The 25,200-nt window shown below is 38.9% G+C and overlaps 1 protein-coding gene across 4 annotated transcripts in view; it reads right to left on the bottom strand.

Annotated features, from left to right (window-relative positions):
* Positions 1-25,200, bottom strand: part of adgrb2 (adhesion G protein-coupled receptor B2) — a 394,976-nt gene that overhangs the window by 298,849 nt on the left and 70,927 nt on the right. For 3 of the 4 annotated variants that reach the window (XM_067426444.1, XM_067426445.1, XM_067426446.1), the window contains exon 2: positions 256-1,075. In XM_067426444.1, coding sequence (XP_067282545.1) covers positions 256-1,060 — 805 coding nt within the window. In that variant the 5' untranslated portion in view covers positions 1,061-1,075. Of the gene's footprint in view, positions 1-255; positions 1,076-2,106; positions 2,253-25,200 lie in introns of all 4 variants that reach the window. The other variant, XM_067426443.1, reaches the window with a different exon arrangement.

The raw sequence follows: 25,200 nt of genomic DNA, 5'->3' as shown, positions 1-25,200 counted from the left end.
ACACTTATACTCATTGGAGGCACTTCCAAGAGCTTTAAAGTTACTTTCCCTTTTGTAATTAGAGGCTAATAATTGAAATATAAAATGAGCTCTCTGAATCAAATCAAGTTGAAAGTGAAACACTTTGTTTGTGATCCAAAACGAGCTCATGGTTACCCAATCAAACAAAGTAGCTTGTAGATCAGCTTAATTGATTTGAATGAAACTGCTGTAAAAGGAACAGCAAGCAACAGGTCAAAAAGAAGCCTGGCTTACCTTGCCGGACATCTCTCGGTGCTATAGCGATGCCGTTCTTTGAATGCAGCTGTGTTACACAACAGTCGTCGGGTGGGGATTGCAACACGCTCGAGCTGGGGTCTAAGGAGTGGTTGTGGGGTGCAGTGGGTAGCAGGGACACCGGAGGGGCCGTGTTGGGACACACACAACCCGTCTGGGTGATACTGCAGCTCTCGGCTTCCCAGCCTGAGCCGACGTGCAAACATTCCTCGAACCACCGGCACAGGACTCCACACGTAAACTGACTCGAATTCTCATTATTAATGAGCAGAACCTCTACGAGCCGGAAGTCCAGAGTTTCCGCCGACAAGGGGGTCTGGCCCCCATCTTCGCTGTTGCCGTCTCCACTGGGGTGAGCGGTCAAGCACAACTGCACAAAGTTCTTATCAAACTGCAGGAAGGTGTGGGGTCCTGGGACCATGCAGAGCTCAACGGCTTCGGGGTCCGAGGGGTAGGTAGGCTGGTCTGGGGGGCCACAGGTCTGGTTTGAGAGGTAGTGGTCCAGGGGCAGCACCAGCGGGGAAAAAGCTAAACAGGCGCCGGCATGGCGATTGAAACGGAAATAGAGCGAGTACTTGGTGGGGTCAGGGTTCTCCACAGTCCAGGAGCATCCGGATGCCAGAGCCGACGGGCTGGGAAAGAGGTCCCTGAGCGAGAAGGAGCCGTACAAAACCCCAGCCACCAGAGAGGAGCAGGGGGCAGCCTGGCCCAGCGGCTCCACAGCCCAGGCCAGTGCAAAAAGGGATGACAGCAGAGACAGACAGAGATGACCAGCAGTGTTCATCCTATGTCATTTGTCCTATGAGGGAAGAAAGATATAAAGTTGAGTGATCTTCAATGTCAAACAATTAGTCAGTCAGATATATCTTTGATAAATCAGATCATCAGTTCTTTTTTTTTTGTTTGCCCATTACTCGCCTTCAAACTATTTAAATCAGTCTACTGCTATATAATTTTGTTAAAATATTTTCAACAACCAAAAAAATAAAATAGAAATTGATAAAATAGAGTTTGAAATAAAAGTTTTAAAGCACCCAAATAGTTTAAATAAAAGATGGATGGATGGATGGATGGATGGATGGATGGATGGATGGATGGATGGATGGATGGATGGATGGATGGATTTATGTTTATTACTTTTTTAAGCAAGTGCGGCCATTCGCCATCCACAAAACAATGACAAAAGACAAGACAAATCAATAAGAAAATCCAGTGCTGATGACTTTCATTATCAGTTATTATCAATTAGTGGTCACAGCCCTAAAGACTCTGATAATTTGCATTGTGTGAAACATTATGTGTTGAAAAACAAAGCAGAGAGTTCCGAAGGAGAGAATGCAAGAAGGGCAACACAATGTTATTTGAATATTAGATTCATTAACAGATTTACATCACTAATCCTCTTTAATCTGTTCTTGCGGAGACACTGCAGAGTGTCATAAACAAGCAGCCAGAGAGGACGGGAATGACAACAGAAAAGACAGGAGAAACAGAGCCAGATGAAAAACAACGGTTGTGTCACACATCGGGCCATTTAAGCCCTCTGACAGCATTAATGAAGCGGAAAGTTTTCCTGTAAATCAGCCCCTTCGGTCTTGATTCCCGCCTGCCAGAGCTCCTCACGCCAGCCTTTTTCCACAGCTGCGTTTGCGAGCCCTAATTCAGCCTCTCCTGAGCCGCCGCTCACTTTTCATTCAGTCGGCCCACCCCTCTGGCACCAGTCCCTTTGTCTTAATTACATGTGGTTAGTGGGTCATATTACTGGTATACAGTTGGCCGCGTTTGGACGGCCTTCATTTGAAGGGCCTACGGGTGTTTGTACACTCCCACCTGGATCAATAGGTGGAAATCTCTGACTTTCTTCCTCCTTTCTACCTTTTTGTCAATCTGCCCCACCCTTCCTCTCCTCCTTTCCACTCAGAGCAGACTTGTAAATCATTTCAGGGCTGCGTGTTCTCTCCGTGAAGGTCGCAATCCTATTCACAAAGACACAAAACGGACACGCGTACTTTACTCAGATGTCTGAAATCCCAGACGGATGTACCGAAAAGACAGATGACTCTTATGGAAGGGTTTAGCCTCTCAACTAATCTCCCACACTTTTGTTTGTCCACGTACACACACTCGCATGCATCCTTTAGGTTTCCCACTGTGACATTTACAGGTCTCTGAGTTTTTTTTCAATAGAGCGTGGCACATGACATGACAATCTTTTCTGTTTGATAGTTTTTGATCCATTGATTCAAAATACATAAGAATGCAATCCAAACACAGACGAGACCTCTTCTATTATAAACTTGTTTTTAATTTGAGTTAAAATTAATTTTGATAATTTTTTGGGTGGGTATGAAGTCAAAAATCTCATAGTGGTACAAAGGCCCTGATATCACAATGAAGAAAAGAAGCCTCATTAAAAGTATCGTAAAGAAGAAAAAAAAAAAAGGGGGAAAAAAAGGAAAAATAGCATATTTTCTTAGCGATATATGCTATTTACACTAACAGGCAAAAAATCGTTAGACACTTTATTTCCACTTTTTAAATATTTTCTTTGTTTTTATTTTTTTATTTTAATTGAAAATAAAAAAATACATTTCTGATCTGATATGTGATGGGGAAAAAAAGCTAATTCTGCAAAAGGCAGATTCAAACTCGGGTCAATTTGCGTCAAAATATGTCTTACCCCATACGCTATTGCTACTTTTGATAATTTAAAGCCTTCTATAATTTTGCCCAACCAGACATCAGTGAGCGGAGCTAAACAGGCAGGCTATTTGCACTTACTGTAAATAGACACTCAATTAAAATGAATAAACTTTAAACCATAACCGTACTGCCAATCCAAACTGTATTCTAATAGTCAAATCAATCATCTTTGAAAGATAGTGGTCCTGACAGAACAAGATATCATATAGAAACCCTCATGATTGTTTATTAAGTTCAGTAAGTACCCTGCTACTGCTAATCCATAAGCATGTAAGATATGCTGTTGCTTCATAAATATACATACATAAATCCCATGGCTGAGGTCATGTGAAAGAGCGCTGCAGGACTAGCCTGCAGCAAACACTGAACCCTGTGTTTTAAATTAGATTTTTTCCATTTTAAATTAGAGCATTTGTCCTTTTCTTTATCATGGATATATCTTTGACACATAGACCAGAACTTTAGCCACATATTGCTGAGGAGCCTTTCATGCTTATTTCGAGTTCACCTTTGATAGAGCATCAAACGTTTAATATATAAAGATAAAACGCATTTGACAAGTCAAGCATCTGTTGGGATGTTATGAATATTCCGATGCATCCCAAAAGCACATTATCTTAGTGTATGAGGTGTGCTGGAATCAGTCACCAGCAGCAGAGCGAGTTAAATGGAGCTACGAATTGGCCCTGGAGAGGGGCCTTTAGACGAGGCAGATGAAAACACGAGAGTTTAAAGTGGATACATATTTCATATGATGAGAGGTTCCTGACTCAAGCTTAATATGAGATGGCTGGAATAAAGGGTTTACATGAGCAAAATGCCACAAACAAATTATTCTACCAAGAAATAAATAAATATATGAATTGGCACAAAGAAGCGAGTCGCACTCCATTTCACAGGTGCTTATCGCTTCTCTCGTGTCTCATATTTTTGGAAAATGCTTATCTGATCATGCGTTTGCTTATTTACTTATTGATTTATTTTGTTGGATTATGGTGGGATTTTTTTGTCATTGGCTATTTTAAACTGCAGGGTGCAGACAGGCCATATCGCAATGTCTGTATACATGTGACACTAATCTGATTTTTTGTTCTCCCTGAAATCCTTTCAAATCCGATTTTCTCGACTTTCATATGTGGTCCTGGATACATTTATGATTTGAGTCAAAATAGTCACACCAGAATCCATGTGTTTGTTGTACATAAAACAACACTGTAGATTCATTCAGTGCCAACAGCACCTTGTGGAGGGAAAAAAAAGAACACAAAAAGGAATTGTAAAAACCTGAGAGAACCAGAGATGGCAAAATACCACTTTTAATTGAAATTGGGGCAAATGCTTCAGTTAGGCAAAACTTGAGGGGATATATCACAAACGAGCTGTGTTAGTTAGCACATTAGTGTTGCACCTTCCTGCGCCAGCTTTAATGCTGAGAAATGTGAGAACAATTAAAGAGGCCTATAGGCCCACGAGGATTGATGTAGGATAAATGCATAAATGTACTTGACATTATTAATAAATAATATACACAACAAATAATTTATTATATATATATATATATATATATATACACACACACACACATATGTCGTATTTAGGGATAACGCATTACAAGTAACTTAATGCAGCACTAGGTAACTTTTCAACCTTCATAATATATTTTCAAGACTCTTGTGATGATACATCGACTTACAATAGGTTGAATGACACGTCTGCCATAGCCTGATGGGGTCTGTATCGTTTTTAATCGTACTTTTAAACTTCGGGTTTCGGGTAGTAACCCGAGAACAAAAAGAACTACCAAATTCGACTGCTTTACGGCATATACGTCACTTCCACCAACACCCACACTTCCTTAAATTCGGACGTGCGAGCCCAACTTTGTTCGTCGGATAATATAGTCATGTCCGAAGCAGCAGAGACAAATAAGAAAGAAAAGGTTTTGTTGGAGGAAAGCAATAAGAGGAGACGAAAAAGTGATGGGATTAAAGGCAGGACGAGGATCAACATTGGAACAGCGCTTGCTCGTTGGCGTGAGCTGAAGGAGGCGTGCCCGACCGATGCCGTCATGCTTGTTATGGTGATTATCTACCACTCAAACATTGAACTGAAGTATCATATAGATTCTGTAAAACCGTAACCAATAGACTACTATAATGACGCCGGCTTGTAAATGTGAGCATCGCGATTATTTGGCGTTTGAAAAAAATAAAACCCATGAAATTATATTCATATGACATGCTGAAACATATGGCACTGACTGTACCTGGGATGAAGACATTTCACATGACACGCGCCGCCAGAAGAACACCTGCATGTGAACTCCTCCTGCAGTGTTCAGGGGAACTGTTAGTGCTCCACCAACCCGCAGGGCCGCTTTTATGAAGTTATTTGGCCCGCCCCGCACCACTGTATATATTTTTACAACCCGCCGCGCACCCGCGATCATTAAATAGACATACGGGGTCCGCGGGTTATGAGACGACCCGCGCATCACTAGTTCAGGGCTATCAGGGTTGTCATGTCAACAAATGCACACGCGATGGCATCCCCTGTTGTAGGATGACAGAGCTTACGACAGTAGTTGAGGACATTATTTTTTCCCAATTGTAGGGGGACCCCAAGAGCAAAAGTTGCCAAGTGCTGCTTTAAGTTGCGTAATCAGATTACTTTTTTTCAAGTAACTAGTAAAGTAACACATTACTTTTAGAAGTGCAGCAAGTTGTATGTGCGGTGTGTACGTGACAATTATAATGGTTTCAACAAAAATAAAAACAAATCAGCAATCAGAGGCTTATTCCTTTTACTTTTGGTGTAAAAAGGCATTTACATTTGCCAAAAATATAACTTTTTGTTTTTTGTTAATAAAAGAACAAACAAGCCCAGCCCAGGTGAGAAAAAGTAATGCAAAAGTAGCGTGACAGGATATTGTATAATGCCTTACTTTTAGATACAGGTAACTGACAAAAAATTGAACCTTTTATTACAGCCTTTTTTGAACATAGCCCCAATTTATTTATGTACTGTATGCATGTGAGGACTTCCTTGATACACATATGTGTACACAATTATTTATATAAAGAATACTTCTTTTTTTATATATATATATTTGTTCATTGAGTACACTAGCGAGCAGCTGTCAGTAAAAACAGAAGAGCATCCCTCACTAGCACAAAGAAATCAAACACTAAACCGCCCCTGAGAACAGAAGCTTGAAAGAAGGTGGGAAAGACAGAAGGTCAGGCAAACACAGTGTAAGGAGCATGTCTGGAAATAATAGGTTCTGAGATGAAACTGAAACAGTAATGAAAGACAGTGCAGGCATGGGGATCTGCAGAGATGCAGGGATGGCTTTGATTTGTTCAAGTATATCATTTTGTACCGCAGCTTAAAACACGCAAACTTTGGGTGGGATATATTTAAAGGCTTGTCCTATTTAAATAGCCAATGGACTTTTGTCATATCACATCCAAGAATCATGATTTGTGTACTTGCTGGATGGCTACAAGGGCTGGGGAATTATCATTCAAGAGAGATTTACTCTATATTGGATAAAAATCTCTATATTGCTGGATGAGTCATTAATATGTTGTTCCATTTTCCTGGAAGTCAAAGGCTTTACAATGCATATATCAGCTAAAAGTGAATTTTACATTTGTTAGAGGCCAACATTTAGGAGAACACTAGCATACAGATGAACTCAAAGCTAATAGAAATGGACTATAGCCACAAAACTCACATTTCGATTTCCATTGGTCAGTAATATGAAGAGACAGCTGTAAGAAAGCAATTTCGTAGTTTGATTAGCAAGAAAAGTACACACTGCGGTGCTTCCAAAACATTTGCCTTTGTTTGATCTGTGTGACCAGCCTGACATAGCAACACTGGATTAACCAATGTCGGGGCTTTGAGGGGTGGAGCTATCAGTTTGTCCAACCAATGACAGATGTGGGATAATTCTGAGAAAACTGCTTCGAAAAAAGAAAGAAAAAAAACATTATTTAGTACATGTTCGTTTGCTGATGTTAGTTGTCCAACAACGAACATCATTTAATTTATACCCCTTAATTCTTCACATTTAAAAAATAAATGTAGTCTGAGGATAAAGAAGAACATTGCAAATCTAGAATGGCTTGGAAAAAATCTTATGGTTGATTTGAACATGGAGAACAGTGAAGAGACAACTGTAAGAAAGCAATTTCATAGTTTGATTAGCAAAAAACAAGTATACACTCTGATGCTTCCCAAACATTTGCTTTTGTTTGATCTGAGGAGATTACCAGAAAGCAGGTTATGTGACATACCTGGCTATGTTTAAGAGTAAGCGGATAACCTTAACATTAGGTTCCAAAAATGGAGGTAACTTTCAGGGTATATAAGTAGCCATAGCAACTCACTCTCTTAATGGGTTAGTTCCACAAAAAATGATGTCATTAATTACTTACCCTAATGTTGTTCGACACCCGTAAGACCTCCGTTCATCAAATCCGATGGCTCAGACAGGGCTTCATTGACACCAATGTCATTTCCTCTCTTAAGACCAATAACAGGCACTGAAGATGTCCTTAAAAGTCCATCTCACTAAAGTGGTTCTACAATAATTTTATGAAGCGACGAGAATAGTCAATACACTGATTCATAACGCTCAAAAAATTGTTTTGAAAACGACCCATCACTTTATGTCGTTATCTATTTTTTTTTTTTTTTTTTGTGGCACAAAAACTATTCTTGCTGCTTCATAAATTATTGTAGAATCACTGTAGTGAGATGGGCTTTGTAACAATGTCTTGAGAGAGGAAATGACATTGGTGTCAATGAAGGCCAGGTCTGAGCCGGTTTGAGCCATCGGAGCAACAATATCTCCATTTGTGTTCAGAAGATGAACGGAGGTCTTACGGGTGTCGAAAGACATTAGGGTAAGTAATTAATGACCGAATTTTCATTTTTGGGTGAACTGACCATTTATTATAACCTGCTCCGGAGCAGCTCGTGTTCCAGGGTTAGTTAGTTTTCTTAAGAGGTTTTTAGATGTGTGTTATATAAATCATATTATTGTTAATATAACCATTTTTTTTTTCTTCAGTTAAATAATATACAATATTCTATAGTAATTGTAAAGATCAACCAATGGTGTAGCTTTGGGGGGTGGGGCTATCAGTTTATCCAGCCAATGATAGATGATACTTTTGAGAAAACTGCCCCCCCCCCCCCCCCCCCCCCCAAAAAAAAAAGATATTTTTTTTGTACATTTTCATTTGTTGATGCTAGTTGTTCAAAAATTACCCACTTCACCTACAAAAAAACAGCATTTCATCTTGGCCTATCACTTATCTTATTCACATTTAAAAAGGCAGAATGATAATAAATGCAGTGTGAAGATGTAGAAAATGGAAAGTCTAGAATGGCTTCCTAAAAAACGTGGTCAATTACTCATCTTGTGAAATTACTCATACTTAGGGTTGGCTTGAGCATTGTTAAATGACTTCAAAGCTGCTCTTGACACGAAAGCAAAGCTTTGTAGTTTTGTGTTCAGGTCAGGTAGACCAGCTCCTTGAGTCCACATCCCCAGGGTGAAAAATCATACACTGACACACACACAACCTCACAAACAATTACATAATTGTTCGGCTGAACTAGCTAGGTTTCATTACAGATGAGAACAGCACCTTGACATTTGTAGATCCATCTTCAGTGTACGTGTTCAAGCTCCATCTGAGCATTTGATTGATGGATACGAGAATTCTCAGGCAACCTTGGGGTCATGTAGGACTGGAGAAGGAAAGCCAGGCCATTTGGGGGATATCAAAGACCCGGTGGTGGGTCCTAAAGCAAGCTAATGTAATGCTAGAATGACCTTTAAGATGCAGGAGAGCGGGCTGGATATGCAAGAATACCAAGGTGAGGTTAAGGACACATATGTTCCCTTTGGATATGATGTCCAAAGGTCTAAGCAAGAGTCCATATGAGGTTTGAAGGACATAATATGTACTTGAGTGTAGTGGACTTTGGAGAGGTGAAGAGAAAATACCAGATGTTTGTTGATTTCCCATCAGGAAAAGGAGGATATGAATATTTTTTCTTCAGCAACATGACTTGATTGGCCATGTTAAGTACCAAATGGCTAAAATGGTTTAGGTGCCTCTGGATTGATCAGTTGATCTAGAGTTCTTCTACAAGACTCGAAAGCCCTAAATGTGAAGATTTCACATTTAACATACTAAGCTATTGCTTTATCAATAGGGGCTGCAATCGAATTCATAATTAACAGTCAACTATTCTGCAGTCACTCTGCAGTAAATCAATGGAAACCACACTGGAAAGCAGTATTCCCACTCCCATTGACAGGCCAATTTATAATTCACAATAATGTCATTCAAGCATTTGACATGTTTTTTTTTTTTTTTTTTTTCAGTATTCAGTTCATTTCGATTTTCAGTTTATGCATTCCCTACATGAAAGCATCCCCAAGTTATGACTTACAACTTGCCTGAATTCTAATCACTGGTAAACCCTACGTTATGGGGACAAAATGTCCCCACAAAGATAGTAAATCCTGGGATCACCTACATTGTGGGGACCAGACAGCGGTCCGAAATTTTCAAAAGGCTTATAAATCATACAGGATGAGTTTTTTTTTGAGAAAGTAAAAATGCAGAATGTTTCCTGTGATGGGGCAGGGGCAGTGTAAGGGGATAGAATGCACAGTGTGTACAGTACAAAAACCATTACGTCTATGGAGAGTCCTCACAAAGATAGTGAACCAGACGTGCATGTGTGCGCGTGTGTTAAACATCCCTTGTGCAGAATAAGCTACAAGCTACAGTGCAGGCCAGAGTTTATGTCAATAATCATAAGCATTATTATGTGAGTCTAAATGCCCTGCAAATTAGTATTACGTTTTGGGAATCAACTTTCCAGTTCACACTATGCCACACCACAGACTGACCCCAACATGTTCACATTATTAGCCCAGAGCATAAACCAACAACCCACAGAGTCAAGCAAGTCTTTCCCAGCACTTATTCCCTCAGTCTGAGTAATCAGAACTAATGCACTCTAAATGTGTCAAGGAGTTAGTTTAAGGGTCAAATGCATCAACTAGGAGGTCTGTCTTTGCCTAAAGAACAGTTTTGGGTCAGTGTCGACCTGCTGGCCTAATAAAAGCAGCCCTAAGCATAAAAGCCCTCGGCTTTGAGAAACTGTGCAGAAAAACTCAATGTTCTGCTTCACTAACCAGGACACCTAGTGAGAGAGCTGACCCTCGTTTCAGTTTCTGATTCATCAGGTTCTGTGTACACCGCTCGGGGATGGGATTAGGAATAAGAGATACCAACTTTCTCTTGGGCTACGGTGCCCCAAAACTCCAGTAGTACTCAAGTGGTATAAAGCTCTGGGTTTTCAGGGTTATAAAATTTAATATTGTCATCACATGACCAAAGTCAGCACCATCTCATTGCAGACGAAATGCAGTAATTTTATTAAGACTGTAGCAACAATCTAGATATTCGTCATTTTCAAGAATATCAAAAAAGCTACATGAAGTATTGAAAAAAGAACCTCCGCATCACTTCACTAAAACCTGCCCATAACAAAGCCTCTCTGGAGCAATGACAGACAAACCCATCATTTCACCAACAGATGGAAGTTTTATCAGAAATCTCATAAGAAAGAAATAGCAGCGAGTTTGTAAAGCGAACATGATAAAAGAAGCAATTTGTTGGCATTTTTGTTGTTTACTTAAAAATTTAAAACCCAAGCATTGATGTTTTACAATTAGTAATGCATTGATCTAGGGCTGAAACAACTAGTCGATAAAATCGATAATGAAAATACTCAACAACGATTCTCATTATCGATTAGTCGGGTCTGCCACTAACTTCTACCCATCTTGACAAATTACAGCACTGAATAAGGCATTTCTGTGGACAAAATGCATCTAAAAATACTAGTGAAGGAAACAGAGTGAGCTTCTGCAGGAAATGTACATGAGCCAAGTGCCCAAAACATGAGGATTCTTTATTTTAAGCTTCAAGCGAATGCATTAGCGTTTAACATACCCTGTTATGCACTTTGGCACATTGCACATTTTGCAAGTTAAATCCTCATCTGTAAATGTTACTAATTCATGAGAGTATTTCCATTTCATGTGAAAGTGTGTCCTGAAAGCTTCAAACTTCATAGCACAGCTGACACATTTGTTTAAAGGAGCGCATTGGGCAGGATGTGGAATAGTGTGTTTTGTCTGTATTTTCAATTTTTACCTGAATGTAAAAAAATAAAATAAAATAAAATAAAAATAATAATAATAATAATAATAATAATAATAATAATAATAATAATAATAATAATAATAATAATAATAATGAATCAGCCAAATATTTGATTATTTAAAATAATTTTTACACTGTAAAAATTGCCTTTTTTTTACAGTGTAGTTGCAGAACTACACTGATCATAATGAGTTAATTTATGTCAAGATTTCACATTAGTCCCACAGAAATAAAGATATTTATTTCCAAAAAGATGACACGAGTACTTTTATGGTCACAGGACATTATGTTCACATCACATTTAGAAAGAATGATAATTTCTACAAATTTTGCACCAAAAATATGACCTGAGGAGCTGTAGCACTTTCTCCAGTATTTTCCCAATATTTTCAGTCAGAGAAACAGAGGAGCTCTTTTATTTGATGACATGTGTGGAACTAATTATGGATATCAGCCAGTCCATTATAAAGAGACGAGATGTACTGACAGATCAAATAAATACACAATTGTGATAGCCTATATGATTTGTCTGATTTCGTCAAGCAGTCCTATTTTCCATGTTTACTATCGTAATGGTTAGCATGCATAGTCTTTTGCATCACATATAAATATTTATGCCTTGTGTGGCGATCAGAATCCACATCAGATCACAAACAGATGTTATTTCAAACACTCGGTGCTGTCTTAGAATGAGTTTCAAGCTAAAATGATTTTTAAAAGACTTTAATTGGTGATGTTAGTCAACATATGAAATCATCCACAGCGTTGCCGTCTCCAGACTCAGATAAACTCTGCCTTTGTTCGTAACAACTTCTCAAGCCCAAGCTGACCCGCTTTCAACAGGTCAAAAAACACGACACTAGCACACGCTTTTGGCCCGTCACGGTGGCAGACCATAGGCTGGCATTGTGCACATTTGTTATGTAGGTATGTCACAGAAGTAAGACTGGAACTGCTGACGACTTTTTTCACTATAGCCATTCTTTCTTTTGGGAGACAGTAACTTTATTTGTCTTGCACTTTGATCTTTAAAACTTTTGCATTCACAAACAGCTATATTACTTGTATATCTACATGAAAGGTAACGTTCAAAAAAGCTATATCTATTAATAGTTCTAAAGTGCACTAGATACTCGAAATCCCCCACCACCCATCGTGACTGTAGGATAAGCCCTCAATGTCCTTAAATCCTAGATACTCCCCTGCTCCCCAGTACACGTACATGAGCTCTCTGATGAAGACCCCATAGGAGAGAAGCTCAGCCTTCTCTCTCTCATCAACAAGGTCATGTGGACCGCATGCTGGAAGATTAAATTACATTTTCTGTGGAGTGGATGCAGCGCTGTGGCTATTTTCCTCAGACCCCCAAGGCCTTTCGCAGAGCGTCCCGCGGTCAGGGGCTGGCTAACATCGAACCTCTCTTTCATTGACATGCTTACACTCCCCATTAGACCTGCCCTGCTTTAGCCATTGATTTATTCATCCACACTGCAGGGGGCTAATAAGCAGCAAAAGCAGAAAGAACAGGGTTTAATTTTCCAGGGACAAAGGAGATATTGAGGCAATTACAACGATGGGAAAGATGGTGTACGCGTTAAGCCTTGAAGGTCACCAATTGCCGCCTATATGGCAGGAGAGAAAAAGACACCAATTCAATGGAATTATTATGTTGCATCACACAAAAACAGCTGAAAATGGCACGTTGGAGATGCATTATCTTGCCGCGCCATGTGACATCTTCCGATATGAATATCCACATTGTGCTGAATTGACCGAGATCGATAACCGATCGATGGCTTGCAACGCAGCAGGAAGTGATCGGCAGGATAAGCTTCCCATGATCTCTCTCAAGGATGGCAGTAGATAAATGTTAATAGGGACACTAAACAATATCTCATACTTAGTCAAATAAAATCTAAATAATATTATTGTATGCTTTCTGTATGCTTTTCTGCAGTTACAACTCTCGCTCCACCTCCCTACACTCATATTTTTAGTGTAATTAGCTAAAAAAAACAGTAAGCACAAAATTTTTTTAGACTTATCACATTAATATTTATTGTGAATTCTTTTGACTGCGATAATCGTCATTGTGACAGGTCTAATCCAAAGCAACTTACATTTCATTGGGTCACACACGTCCTGAAAAGTGTCAAAAATTGGTGGCTGGCCGCGTGTCAATCCAAGTGTGCAATCTCATGGAATGTATACGCCAAAATGAGTATTAGCGTGCATATGCTACGCAGTTTTTTGCGTGCATATGATACACACTTTATGGTGTGTATATGACACGCTCTTGGGTAGGATTAGGGTGGTGGGGTGGTTGGTTTGTGCGTATAATACACTATAAAGTGCGTATCATATGCACGCGAAAAACCATATACAGTCCACTAGATTGCACACTCGTGATTTTCGTGAGATTGTGTTGGCAGGTCATAAATAGCTCATAAATCCCACCTTCTCCGAATAATTGAATGGGATTTGACTCAAATAAAAAAATAAAAATCCAATTACACTTGATGTACAAATAAAATCATTGGCTTAACAGATCAGTTGCCATTTCTGGAATATTTTGGCTTCATTTTACTACAGTGAAAGGAAGCGGAGACACGTCATACATGTTTTTGTTTTGACAGCCTGTGCATTGTGTATACATTTAAAAATGCATTCCTTTGTAATCAAACCCACAAGCGTACTGTAGCTATAAGGGCTGGGACAGTAAATCGATGCATTGCGAATCGGGAAATGATTCTGTATCGATTCTGATATCTTTTTTAATACATTGCGATTCTCACTCTAATTGATTCTGAGCTGAGTTTTTAACAGCAGATGGCACTGTGCGCTTTAGAAACAGCCCTATTGGCTCTGCTTGCTTCCAGTTCCTTACACACACCACTTGAACCTTCTATAAAATAATTCTCCATAAAGGTAAAAAAGGTTGAAGCGAATAACAAGGGTGTTTGCAGTGGGCTTTTTACATTAATCACGTGTCATTAAAGCATTCTGAGGTGCAAGTCCACTTTCGGCCGAACATACGAGCACTCTTCTTCATGAGCAGTTGAGCGTGGGGTTAAAAACTAGCCTAAAGCGACATCTGCTGTTAAAAACAAAGCTCGGAATAAAATCGAGAGAGAAAAGCGATGCCTTTTGAGGCCCCGTACACAAAGCCAGAGCTTTTCGTATCCGATCTTTTTTTCCCCTTGTTTCAAGAAATATCTGCGTCCACACGAGAGCTATGAAAACGATTCAAAACTATGAAGTATGTATGCCAGGCCAGTGTGTGGCACTGTAATTCTCCCACCGAAATACACTAAAAACGGAGAAGAAGATCAATGCATCATGTATAGAAGGGGTAAAGCAATGGTTGGAAATGAGGCATAATCTCACAATAAAATAACAATAAATACATTTGCTACTTAACAGATGTGTTTTATTAACGCCTACTCCTACCCCGACCCTAAACATACCCTTACAATAATGCAGATACGGTACTTAAATGACGCGATTTTGATGTGCACATGCCCAGTGCCCGTAGCTGTATCCCTTAACTCTTTCACCGTAATGGACGTAGTGTGATGACATCACCGTTTTGCAAAATATACGGATTGGCTGTACACACGAAAAAGGAAGATTGTCCTTTTTAGATTTATCCACTTTGGGACCCGGTTTCAAAAAATATTGGATTCATGCTTCCGAAACGCCGGATCCATGTGGACAAAACACTGATTCGGTACAAAATGTATAGTATACAGCTAAATGCTTCTCCGTGTGGACGGGGGCTGAAAATCTTGGAATCGATCCACGAATCGCCATGCATCAATTTTGCATCGTCCCAGCCCTAGTAGCTATTGTCATGTTCTACTGTTTGAGCTGTGCAGGAAAGCATGCAAAAGTTTAAAAAAAACATATTGTGTTTCTCAGGAAAATGTACAACATATTATGATGAATGTCGACAATAGTGTGTTTTCATTTTATCATGGAATTTCAAAATAAACGATCCTCATCCATACTTGCATTAACACTGCGTTTCAGAAAAGATATCCGCCCACACTACACAACCGAAATTGTTTGTAATTTGACCATTTATGCCCACTGGGCAAGTGTAAACAAAAAAAAAGTGTTTTTTTTTACAATTTCTCTGATAAAAGCTTGAAAGTGAGATAAAAAAAAAAACCCTGACATGAATAACTTCTGGGTGGATTTTTTTGGATTAACTTTAGCTCTCCCTACTGAAGAAGAAAAAAAAAACTAAACGAGTTTAACTCTTTCCCCACCATTGACCAAAAATTTCCGGCTTTCTGTAATTTCACTGTTATACGGTAGGGGTATGCGAGCAGTACAGCGGTATGACCCATTTTCTGAAAGAGCATAGGATCTCCTGTTCAAAACACATGCGAAGAAGATGCAGAAACAAGCGATATTATATGTTATCATCTGCATACGTAAAACAACTTAATCAATCATCAACATTATAACAGCATTTAGATCAAAACTGCCTAATGTTACTAAATAAAACGTCGACCCAGGACGAGATACAGTATAGGAAAAGTGAAGCTTTGGGTGGATTTTTTTGGATTAACTTTTGCTCTCCCTACTGAAGAAAAACCCCGTTGATGGACTCAATCTAATCCAGCTTGTTTTGATAATCGGTCTGAATTTCGATGTGGATGTCGTCTTTTTGCTCAAAATGTTTTTGTTTTTTGTGTGTTGATAAAAAAAGAATGCATGAAGCTATTATAAAACGGTTCAAAAACAAAACAACCAACAAACAAAAAACCTGGATCTGTTCTTTAATTTGATATATTGCACATACAGATATTCACACAACAAAATATTCTGGGGTCCATGAAATATTTTGTGAAAATTGTCAAAAACGCTGGTGGTAGCTGGCAACTTTTCTTTGTTTCTTTTTTTTAATCTTTATTTATTTTATTTATATATTTTATGCTGGCAGGGAAAGAGTTATGATTGTTTGCTGGCCTTGGTTTAAACTCGTCTCCAAACCCATCAACACTGGTTTTCAGATATTCTCCCAGCCTAACCATCTGACCCCAAACTCCTCCAAAAACATTTAACAGACTAACCAGCAAACCAGCTAAGGCTGGTTTAAGGGTCGACTCAACTTCAGTGCACACTTTCCTCAAACCCTCAATTCCCGATGGATAAAATCAAATCCTGTCCTACTTTTTTCACTCCTCACTTGGAAATATGTTATATTACAGAAATAAAACATTCATGCTGACAATGTTTTTCCACTCACTGCAATACAGCGCACCACTCGAGAAAAATAAGACATCTTCAAACAAAAAGCAAACAAACTTTCTAGACAGCGTTTACAGTAACAAGTGAGGAAAAGGCAAAGTAAAAAAAAAAAAAAAAAAAATGGAGCAAGATGGGAAAAATCTAAAAATTAGACATGAGAGAAGTAGTAACCATGGCAACATCACTGAGTTTTATTTCAGTTGAGTTTGAGGGCTGAGGGCTTTTGAGGGCTTTTTGCAGTTGTTTTCGTCCAATGGGCTTCTCCAGAGACCCTTAAAGAGCATTCCTGAACACAGAACAAATGCGCTACACAGAGACACAGCTAGTAGCTTCAACAAGACACTATTCACACATGACTTTATAAGGATTATGGTGACTGATAAAAACAAGCTGCAAAGTAACTTGACAATGATGTGAGTATCACCAACTACACAAACATAAGGTATAAATCACGATAATTGTTGCGATTCAGAAGGTTGCGATCAGTCGTGGTATCGTAACTGGACTGTGATTCTTGTGTGGTTTGCTTCACTTCACTCCAGCCAGGAGCTTCATAAAAGGGGCTGTGATATGAATGCATACAAATAATAATCGAAAGTATGGTGAGAAAAGGAATCGCAAAACATATCCCCGCCATCTAGGCCCATTCTTCTCGCTGCAGCCTTGCTTGAGTGTGCATGGCCGCTGTGTGGTGTGTGCTAAAAGGAACATTTCCTTGCCTTTGGGGCATCGTGATAAATTCATAAGCTTTGAGAGTGACGTTTATTTAAGGTAGGAGAGAACAAACCAGTGGCATGTTGTGTGTGATTTCTCTGCAAGACAGCGGGAGCTCAAACAGCAGTCAAAGCAAGCACAGCACGCCAACCCTCAATCCTTTCATAATTTATTGACGTGTGGTGCCCTCTTTGAGTAGCAGGACATCGGAGAGGAAGGAACAAGATTTTGCTCTCATTTCAAGAAGGCAGTGTTACACAAGCACAAGCATCAGAATGTGACTAGGTTGTGTGCATGATGAACATTATGTCACCAGCATGACCAAAGTGGTATGTTTTATTTTATTTTTACGAAATTAGTTATATATATATATATATATATATATATATATATATATATATATATATATATATATATATATATATATATATATATATATATACATATATACATATATACATATATATATATATATATATATATATATATATATATATATATATATATATATATATATATATATATATATAATAATGGATGCATATGTATATTTTGATTTGGCTGTTGTATTATTTTGTATTCACCGGTGGTATAAAATAACTAATTTCGTAAAAATAAAATAAAACATACCCCTTTGGTCCTGCTGGTGACATAATGTTCATCATGCACACAACCTAGTCACATTCTGATGCTTGTGCTTGTGTATATAAATATATATATATATATTATATATATATATATATATATATATATATATATATATATATATATATATATATATATATATATATATATATATATATTTAATCGCAGTAAGTTGTTACAAATGATATGAAACAAAGTCTCAGATTTCAAATTACGTCAATTTTATTACGAACTTCAAAAACATAAAAACCGTTTTGACGCTGTGCACACCAGGCAGCAGCTCGCACCCCGTGACCCCGCAGCTCACGTGAACTCATCCGCTTTAATACCAGTTAGAGCGCGAAATAAACATTAATGACCATCTGAAAGTTTGTTAAAAGATAGAATACATCTTACCGATATCCGCATCATGTCACATGAATTTCTAGATCAGTGTTTCAACGGTGGAAAGGCGTCAGTAAAACAGCTTATAAACGATGTACGTCACATTTACCTCAGAAAACCTATGCAAGTGTCCATAAACTCGTTAGTCAGCTAGAAAAATTAACTCTAGAGGAGCATTTTAATAAACGTATGCACCATATATTACAGGCTATTCATTATAATTTGTAATGTTCTTCAATATGTAATGCATGTATATTAATAAATATGGGAAGTTATTATGACAGCCATCATTTAAATGTGTATAAGCTTGCAAATCTAAATCGAATCAAACGCAATTTACAAGCCCTACAAAATACATAATAAATAATGATAATAATTATTACATTCAATAATAAATGATGGCTATTTTGGATGAAGCAATTTATTTCAGTTGGATTTATGTTTGTTTAATTTTAATTTTAGAACTTCAAACTAAACCTATTTTATTTCTGAGTTAGTTGCTGAGGACGCAATGCCTTTTATTTTAAATTCAAGTTTTCCATTACATATTTGCATTTTGTTTAATTTCAATTATTTTCTTTATTATTTTAGAAAATTTTATGTACTTATTATTTTACTTTGCAACATTGATTGATGGTCGCAAACCAAAAGATAAAGGTATTCATAAGTAAGTCCTGCATATGTGCAAAACAGCTTCATATTATTATGTAAAACTATAACAGATTTAATAAAGGGGGAAACATATTATAAAACGGATAGTTCCTACTATAGGCTGCAACATAATGCAGTAAGTTGTTGCTTGGCAACCATAAACATCTAAACTCCACTTTGCTTTAAAACCCTTAATAAAAAGCTCTTCATCATCTCCCCCGTCATACTCCACTCTGCATTTTTGCATTACTTTCTTCTCTCTCGTATGTGAATAATGTAATGCAGCCCTGCCTACTGCAGCTTCACAAAAACATCTACATAGCACACAGTAAAACAGATTCATACATTTCTATTAGCACATGGTATATGCCATCAAACCAACCCGCCGTAATGCATAGAGTACAGCAGACCATTATCTGGGTAGAGCCACACTGGCACACACAAAAGCCTACATTTGAAGTTACACACTTAGACACATGCAGAAAGGATTTGGAATATCAATAATTCAAATGGATCCTGAAACAGGCCGTTTGAGCTCCTCTAATCTGCCGACTGTGAGGCTGTTCTCTCTTGTCGTCTCCACTCTCATCAGCCAGACTCTGCCATAACGCTGCCATTAACCAAGTGACACCTGTAAAGTCTGAGACTTATATCAAAAGCACTATTCAGACGGGATTACTTCTCCAAATCACAGCTGAGTTCAATTTTTAACACAGGACGTTTCATGTACTCATTCGAACAGGATTGGGATCACTGTAGTTATTATTAAAATAGGCGTGCATGTTGCGTTCATGATGAAACCCATTGAAATAAAACCTAAGGTGATCCTTCAACTACACAGCCATTTGAGTGTTTTCTGTGATCAGACTTTTTTGGATTGTTTATTATTTTCCTTTTTTTATTTATTTTCCATTCCAATTAGTTCGAAAATAGATAGCCAGTGGTTAGTTAGTGGCCAAGTTAGCCATGGTAATTTATCTAATTGATATGGAGGTTGTGTGGGATAAACACAGACATGTTTAATTCGGATGAGAAAAAAAAAAAAAAAAAGAAAAAAAAATTATATATATATATTCTTATATATATAAGAAAATAAATAAAAATGTGAAATAGCAATTTACCCTCCTCCTCTAGTTGTGTCTGTAAAAAGTAAAAACAATCGTTTTGGTACAGGTTGATATATCCTTGCTATATTTCATATTTTTCAATATCTCTTCATCCATCTGTCTCCATCTGCGGTAGGTCATACCTGTGTGTCTGACCCCACATGAACCTTGTGTCAGTATCCATGTGCCAACCCCATGCTCCCGAACTTTTTTTCACACTGGGCGAGGGCTGAAATGTCACCATCTGTTAGCTCCAAACGTGCACCGAGACAAAGTTCCCTCTTAGCAGAGGCCTAATAGAGCAGCTGGAGAGCAGGAAAAAAAGAGGTCTCCATCTCCCCTCAGCAAAGTGTGAATATTTATTAGTATGAGTCTCCTCCGCACCCGTTCGCTCGCTGCGTTTGTTAGCAGCCCTGTTATACATCCCCTCTGCTTGACTCTGAAGCGATGGGCTTCTCTTTAAACGCTCGGAGGTGTCCCTAACTTCAGCTCCAACACAGGCTCTCCAATGACCCAATTAATCTCAGCTACAAACCAGGATTCATCAGATGCATCATTTTTTTTCCAAGGCCAGCAACACATTCCTGCTGCGCATTTATAGCAAGCATAGAACATCAAACAAGCATTCAGTGCATAACTGGAATATAATTTCATGACACACACACACACACACACAAAAACATGTTTAGCATAAAATTGCATTTCAGTTGCATTGCAAAATAATCAAGCACATTTTCCTCAAATACACACTCACTGGCCACTTTATTAAGTAAATGGTTCAACTGCTCATTAATGCAAATATCTAATCAGCCAATCACATGGCAGCAACTCAAGTGCTGTACAAGTACAGAGGATAAAAAAAAAGATTTGAAGAGACTGGAGAGGTTTTTGACAAGCCTAGGTCAGGCAGACCCCGCAAGACAACTGCTCGAGAGGACCGTTTGTTGGCTTGAAAATCCAAGGCCAGCCCATTTTCCACTGCAGCAGAGCTCCACGAGACCTGGTCACCTGAAGTCCCTGTGTCAACCAGAACAGTTTGTCGGATTCTGTCTCGAAATGGCCTCCATGGTCGAATCAGTGCCCAGAAGCCAGCACTAAACAAAAGACAATTGAAAAACCGTGTGGCATTTGCCAAGGCCCACAGCCTGCTAAAAGGATGGACGCTGGATAAGTGGCAGAAGGTGGATTTTTCAGATGAATCTTCTGTTGAATTACACCACAGTCGCCGCAAATATTGCATGAGAATTACCAGAGCCAGAATGGATCCGAGATTGACCCAGAAAACAGTGAAGTTTGGTGGCGGAAAAATCATGGTCTGGGGTTACATCCAGTATGGGGGTGGGCAAGAGATCTGCAGGGTGGAAGGCAACATAAATAGTCTAAAATACCAAGAAATCTTAGCTACCTCTTATTCCCAACCATAAAAGAGGCCAAATTCTGCAGCAGGACGGTGCTCCATCGCATACTTCCATCTCCACATCAAAGTTCCTCAAGGCGAAGAAGATCAAGATGCTCCAGGATTGGCCAGCCCAGTCACCAGACATGAACATCATTGAGCATATGTGGGGTAGGATGAAAGAGGACGCATGGAAGACGAAACCAAAGAATATTGATGAACTCTGGGAGGCATGCAAGACTGCTTTCTAAGCTATTCCTGATGACTTCATCAATAAATTGTATGAATCCTTGCCAAACCGCATGGATGCAGTCCTTCAAGCTCATGGAAGTCATACAAGATATTACATTTGGATCTTACAGCACCACAACTTAATTTGCTGACATATTTTTGTATTTGCAGTAAATTTGTTCAATTTCTGTATAGGCGACAAAACTTTTGTCTTGCCAAAATTTGACCTTTCTGTCTTGATTAAATGATAAATATTTTTTCTATGAAAATTAGAAAAAGGTTTTAGCTTTTCATAAGAGCTATTTCTAACACCAATTAATTAATTAAAAGTCAGGTTAATGTCAGGTATTTCTAGAAAAAAGTGTCCATCGAATATGCACTTTGTACTTTTCACCTACTCTTTTATAAATACTATGAATTTGGACTATATAGTATGCAATTAGGCACTGTAGGCTGCTGAAGTTCAAACTGACTATCATAATAGGGAAGAAATGTGACTTAAAGGTCCCGTTCTTCGCGTGTTTTCGAAGCTTTGATTATGTTTACAGTGTGCAATATAACATGAGTTCATGTTTCGCATGTAAAAAAACACAGTATTTTTCACACAATTTACTTATCTGTACAGCGCTGTTTCCTCTGTCCTAAAAACGGCCTGATGATTTCCTATTCCTTTATGAAGTCCCTCCTTCAAAAACACGTAACGAGTTCTGATTGGACCGCAGCTTAGCGCACTTTGCCCGGAAAGGTCCCGCCTCTTACCATAACGGGGAGATGCAAGCGCTGAATGCGCTCTCTTCTCCACGTGGGAGAGCAACAAGACCACGCCCCCGATTTTGCGTGTTCTTGTGGGTGGAGGGTTAGTCAACAAACGGTTCTAGTGACGTCATTCCTGAAGGAAGTGCAGAGGTGTAGTCCAAACCGGCCGTTCGCTGTAGGCTTTGAAAGGGAACTTCTGTTAAATATCTCGCTTGACATTGAACTTTGAGCTTTATAATTTTACAGGTTTTATTTATGCTCTAACAGCAACATTACACACTAACTAAAGTTTGAAAGATGGAATCGCGAAGAACAGGACCTTTAAGTGTTTTGGTTCCTACTTCCAGGAAGATCTCCTGCTTGATTGCTCCTGGCTGATTGATTGTTCCTGATCGATTGCTCCTGTCTGTCTGCCTGCTGCTGCTGCCACCACAGTGTTTGTAGCTCTGTATAGCTGTGTTTGAATCTCTATTTAAAATATTTTCTTTGTAATTTACACTGCTAAATATAACTTACTCATCACCATATAGTGTTTAATATAACCTATCAATTTAAATTTGACATTACTAGCTTTTAATCTAAATCACTACCACACGTTAGCTTTTCGCTAGCCTGGTAGCTTTCCATCCCAGCATCCAGGTCTCCTGTTTTCTGAGTTCTATAGACAACTGTGGTGAGTTGGATTATTAAAAAGACTCCATCAGACAACTGTGGTAAGTTTTGGATTCATCAACAAATACGGTAAGCCATGTCTTCTTCTCCTGTCATTGTCACTTGCACTGCATGCTACATGTTTAGCATATCTATCTCCGTTGGCGAACAGGGCTTCACATGTGATAAATGTAAGGAATTAATCAGGCTGACGGAGAAGATTTCAGATTTAGAGACACGCATCCAAGCTTTATGTGAGAGTAGTGAGAATGTAACAGCTTTAGATACTGCTTTGGATGCGACTAGCTTAGTGAACACTCATTGTTTGGTTCCGGCTGAGCCCGCGCAGCAGGGCTGGGTGACGATGAGAAAGCATAGTCGCGGATCAAAAAACCACTCTTCCGTTCCGATTAGAACATCAAACAGGTTCTCCCCACTCAGTGATGCACCCACTGAGGATCCTGTTGAAAGTGCCCTAGTTATTGGCGATTCTATTACACGGAATGTGAAAATAGAGACACCAGCCACCATAGTCACATGTTTACCGGGAGCCAGAGCGCCTGACATCAAAGCAAATTTAAAAGTGCTGGCTAAAGCTAATCGTAAATTCTCTAAGATTATTATTCACGTTGGCACTAATGATGTTCGACTTCGCCAGTCGGAGATCACCAAAATTAACATTAAAGAGGTGTGTAAACTCGCAAGTACGATGTCAAAAGCCGTATATTTCTCTGGTCCTCTCCCCGCGAAAAGGAGTGATGAAATAGTTAGCAGATTATCATCACTCAATGGCTGGTTGTCTAAGTGGTGTCTGCAAAATAACATAGGGTTCATAGACAATTGGAAAAGTTTTTGGGGCAGACCTGACCTGTTGAAGATGGACGGCATTCATCCCTCCTGGGCTGGTGCTGCTCTTCTCTCTAGTAATTTGGCACATAGTCTTAGAGCTAAACCTTGACTCACTGGGGCCCAGGTCAGGAAGCAGACAAACTGGCTAAACCAACCGTCTGCTAGCTGTCTCACGTCACCAAAGTCAGCTAAATCCCAGCACATAGAGACTCTTTCACCTAGATATTATCACATAGAGACTGTGTCTGTTCCCCGAATTAGTAAATACAAAAAACCATCAAAACCATTCAACAGTAAAAATTTAATTGATGTCCAACAAATAAACAACAGATATAATACGGATGAACAATTGATAAAGCTTGGGTTGCTGAATATTTGATCCCTTTCGCCAAAAACGCTTGTTGTCAATGATATGATTATAGATCATAACTTAGATGTGCTGTGTTTGACAGAAACCTGGCTAAAACCTGATGATTACATTACTTTAAATGAGTGCACCCCCCGAGATTATTGTTACAAACATGAGCCACGTCTGAAAGGTAAAGGGGGAGGTGTGGCTGTAATTTATAATAATATTTTCAGTATTACTCAGAAGTCTAGTTTCAAATATAATTCCTTTGAAGTTTTGGTGCTTTATGTAACACTGTGTAGTGTAAATGATAAATCCCTTCTGACATTTGTGTTGGCTACTGTATACAGGCCACCAGGGCACAATACAGACTTTATCAAAGAATTTGCTGGTTTTGTATCGGAGTTAGTATTAGCTGTAGATAAAGTACTAATTGTTGGGGATTTTAATATCCACGTAGACAATGAAAAAGACGCATTGGGATTGGCATTTAGAGACATTCTAAACTCTATTGGAGTTAGACAACACGTATCAGGACCCACTCATCGCCTTAATCATACTTTAGATCTAATAATGTCACATGGAATAAATGTTGATACTGTTAAAATTCTGCAGCAGAGCGATGACATCTCAGATCACTACCTAATATCATGTATACTTAATTTACCTAAGGCTGCAAAGCCATCCCCTCGCTTCAAATATGGCAGGACGATAACCGCTGCGACTAAAGATTGCTTTGTACATAATCTTCCTCATCAGTTCCATCTCCTCAGCATTACAGATAGCCAAGATGAACTTGATGCTGCAACCCAAACTATTGACTCTCTCCTTACTAGCACTTTAGACATAGTTGCTCCCCGGCGCTTAAAGAAGATTAAAGCAAATAATCCAACGCCGTGGTACAACGAGCACACTCGGGCCCTTAAAACAGCAGCCAGAAAAATGGAGCGCAGCTGG

This window comes from Pseudorasbora parva, chromosome 19 (genome assembly GCF_024679245.1).
Source record: "Pseudorasbora parva isolate DD20220531a chromosome 19, ASM2467924v1, whole genome shotgun sequence".
NCBI classification, from domain to species: domain Eukaryota; kingdom Metazoa; phylum Chordata; class Actinopteri; order Cypriniformes; family Gobionidae; genus Pseudorasbora; species Pseudorasbora parva.
This window is presented reverse-complemented; position numbering and strand designations above follow the sequence as displayed.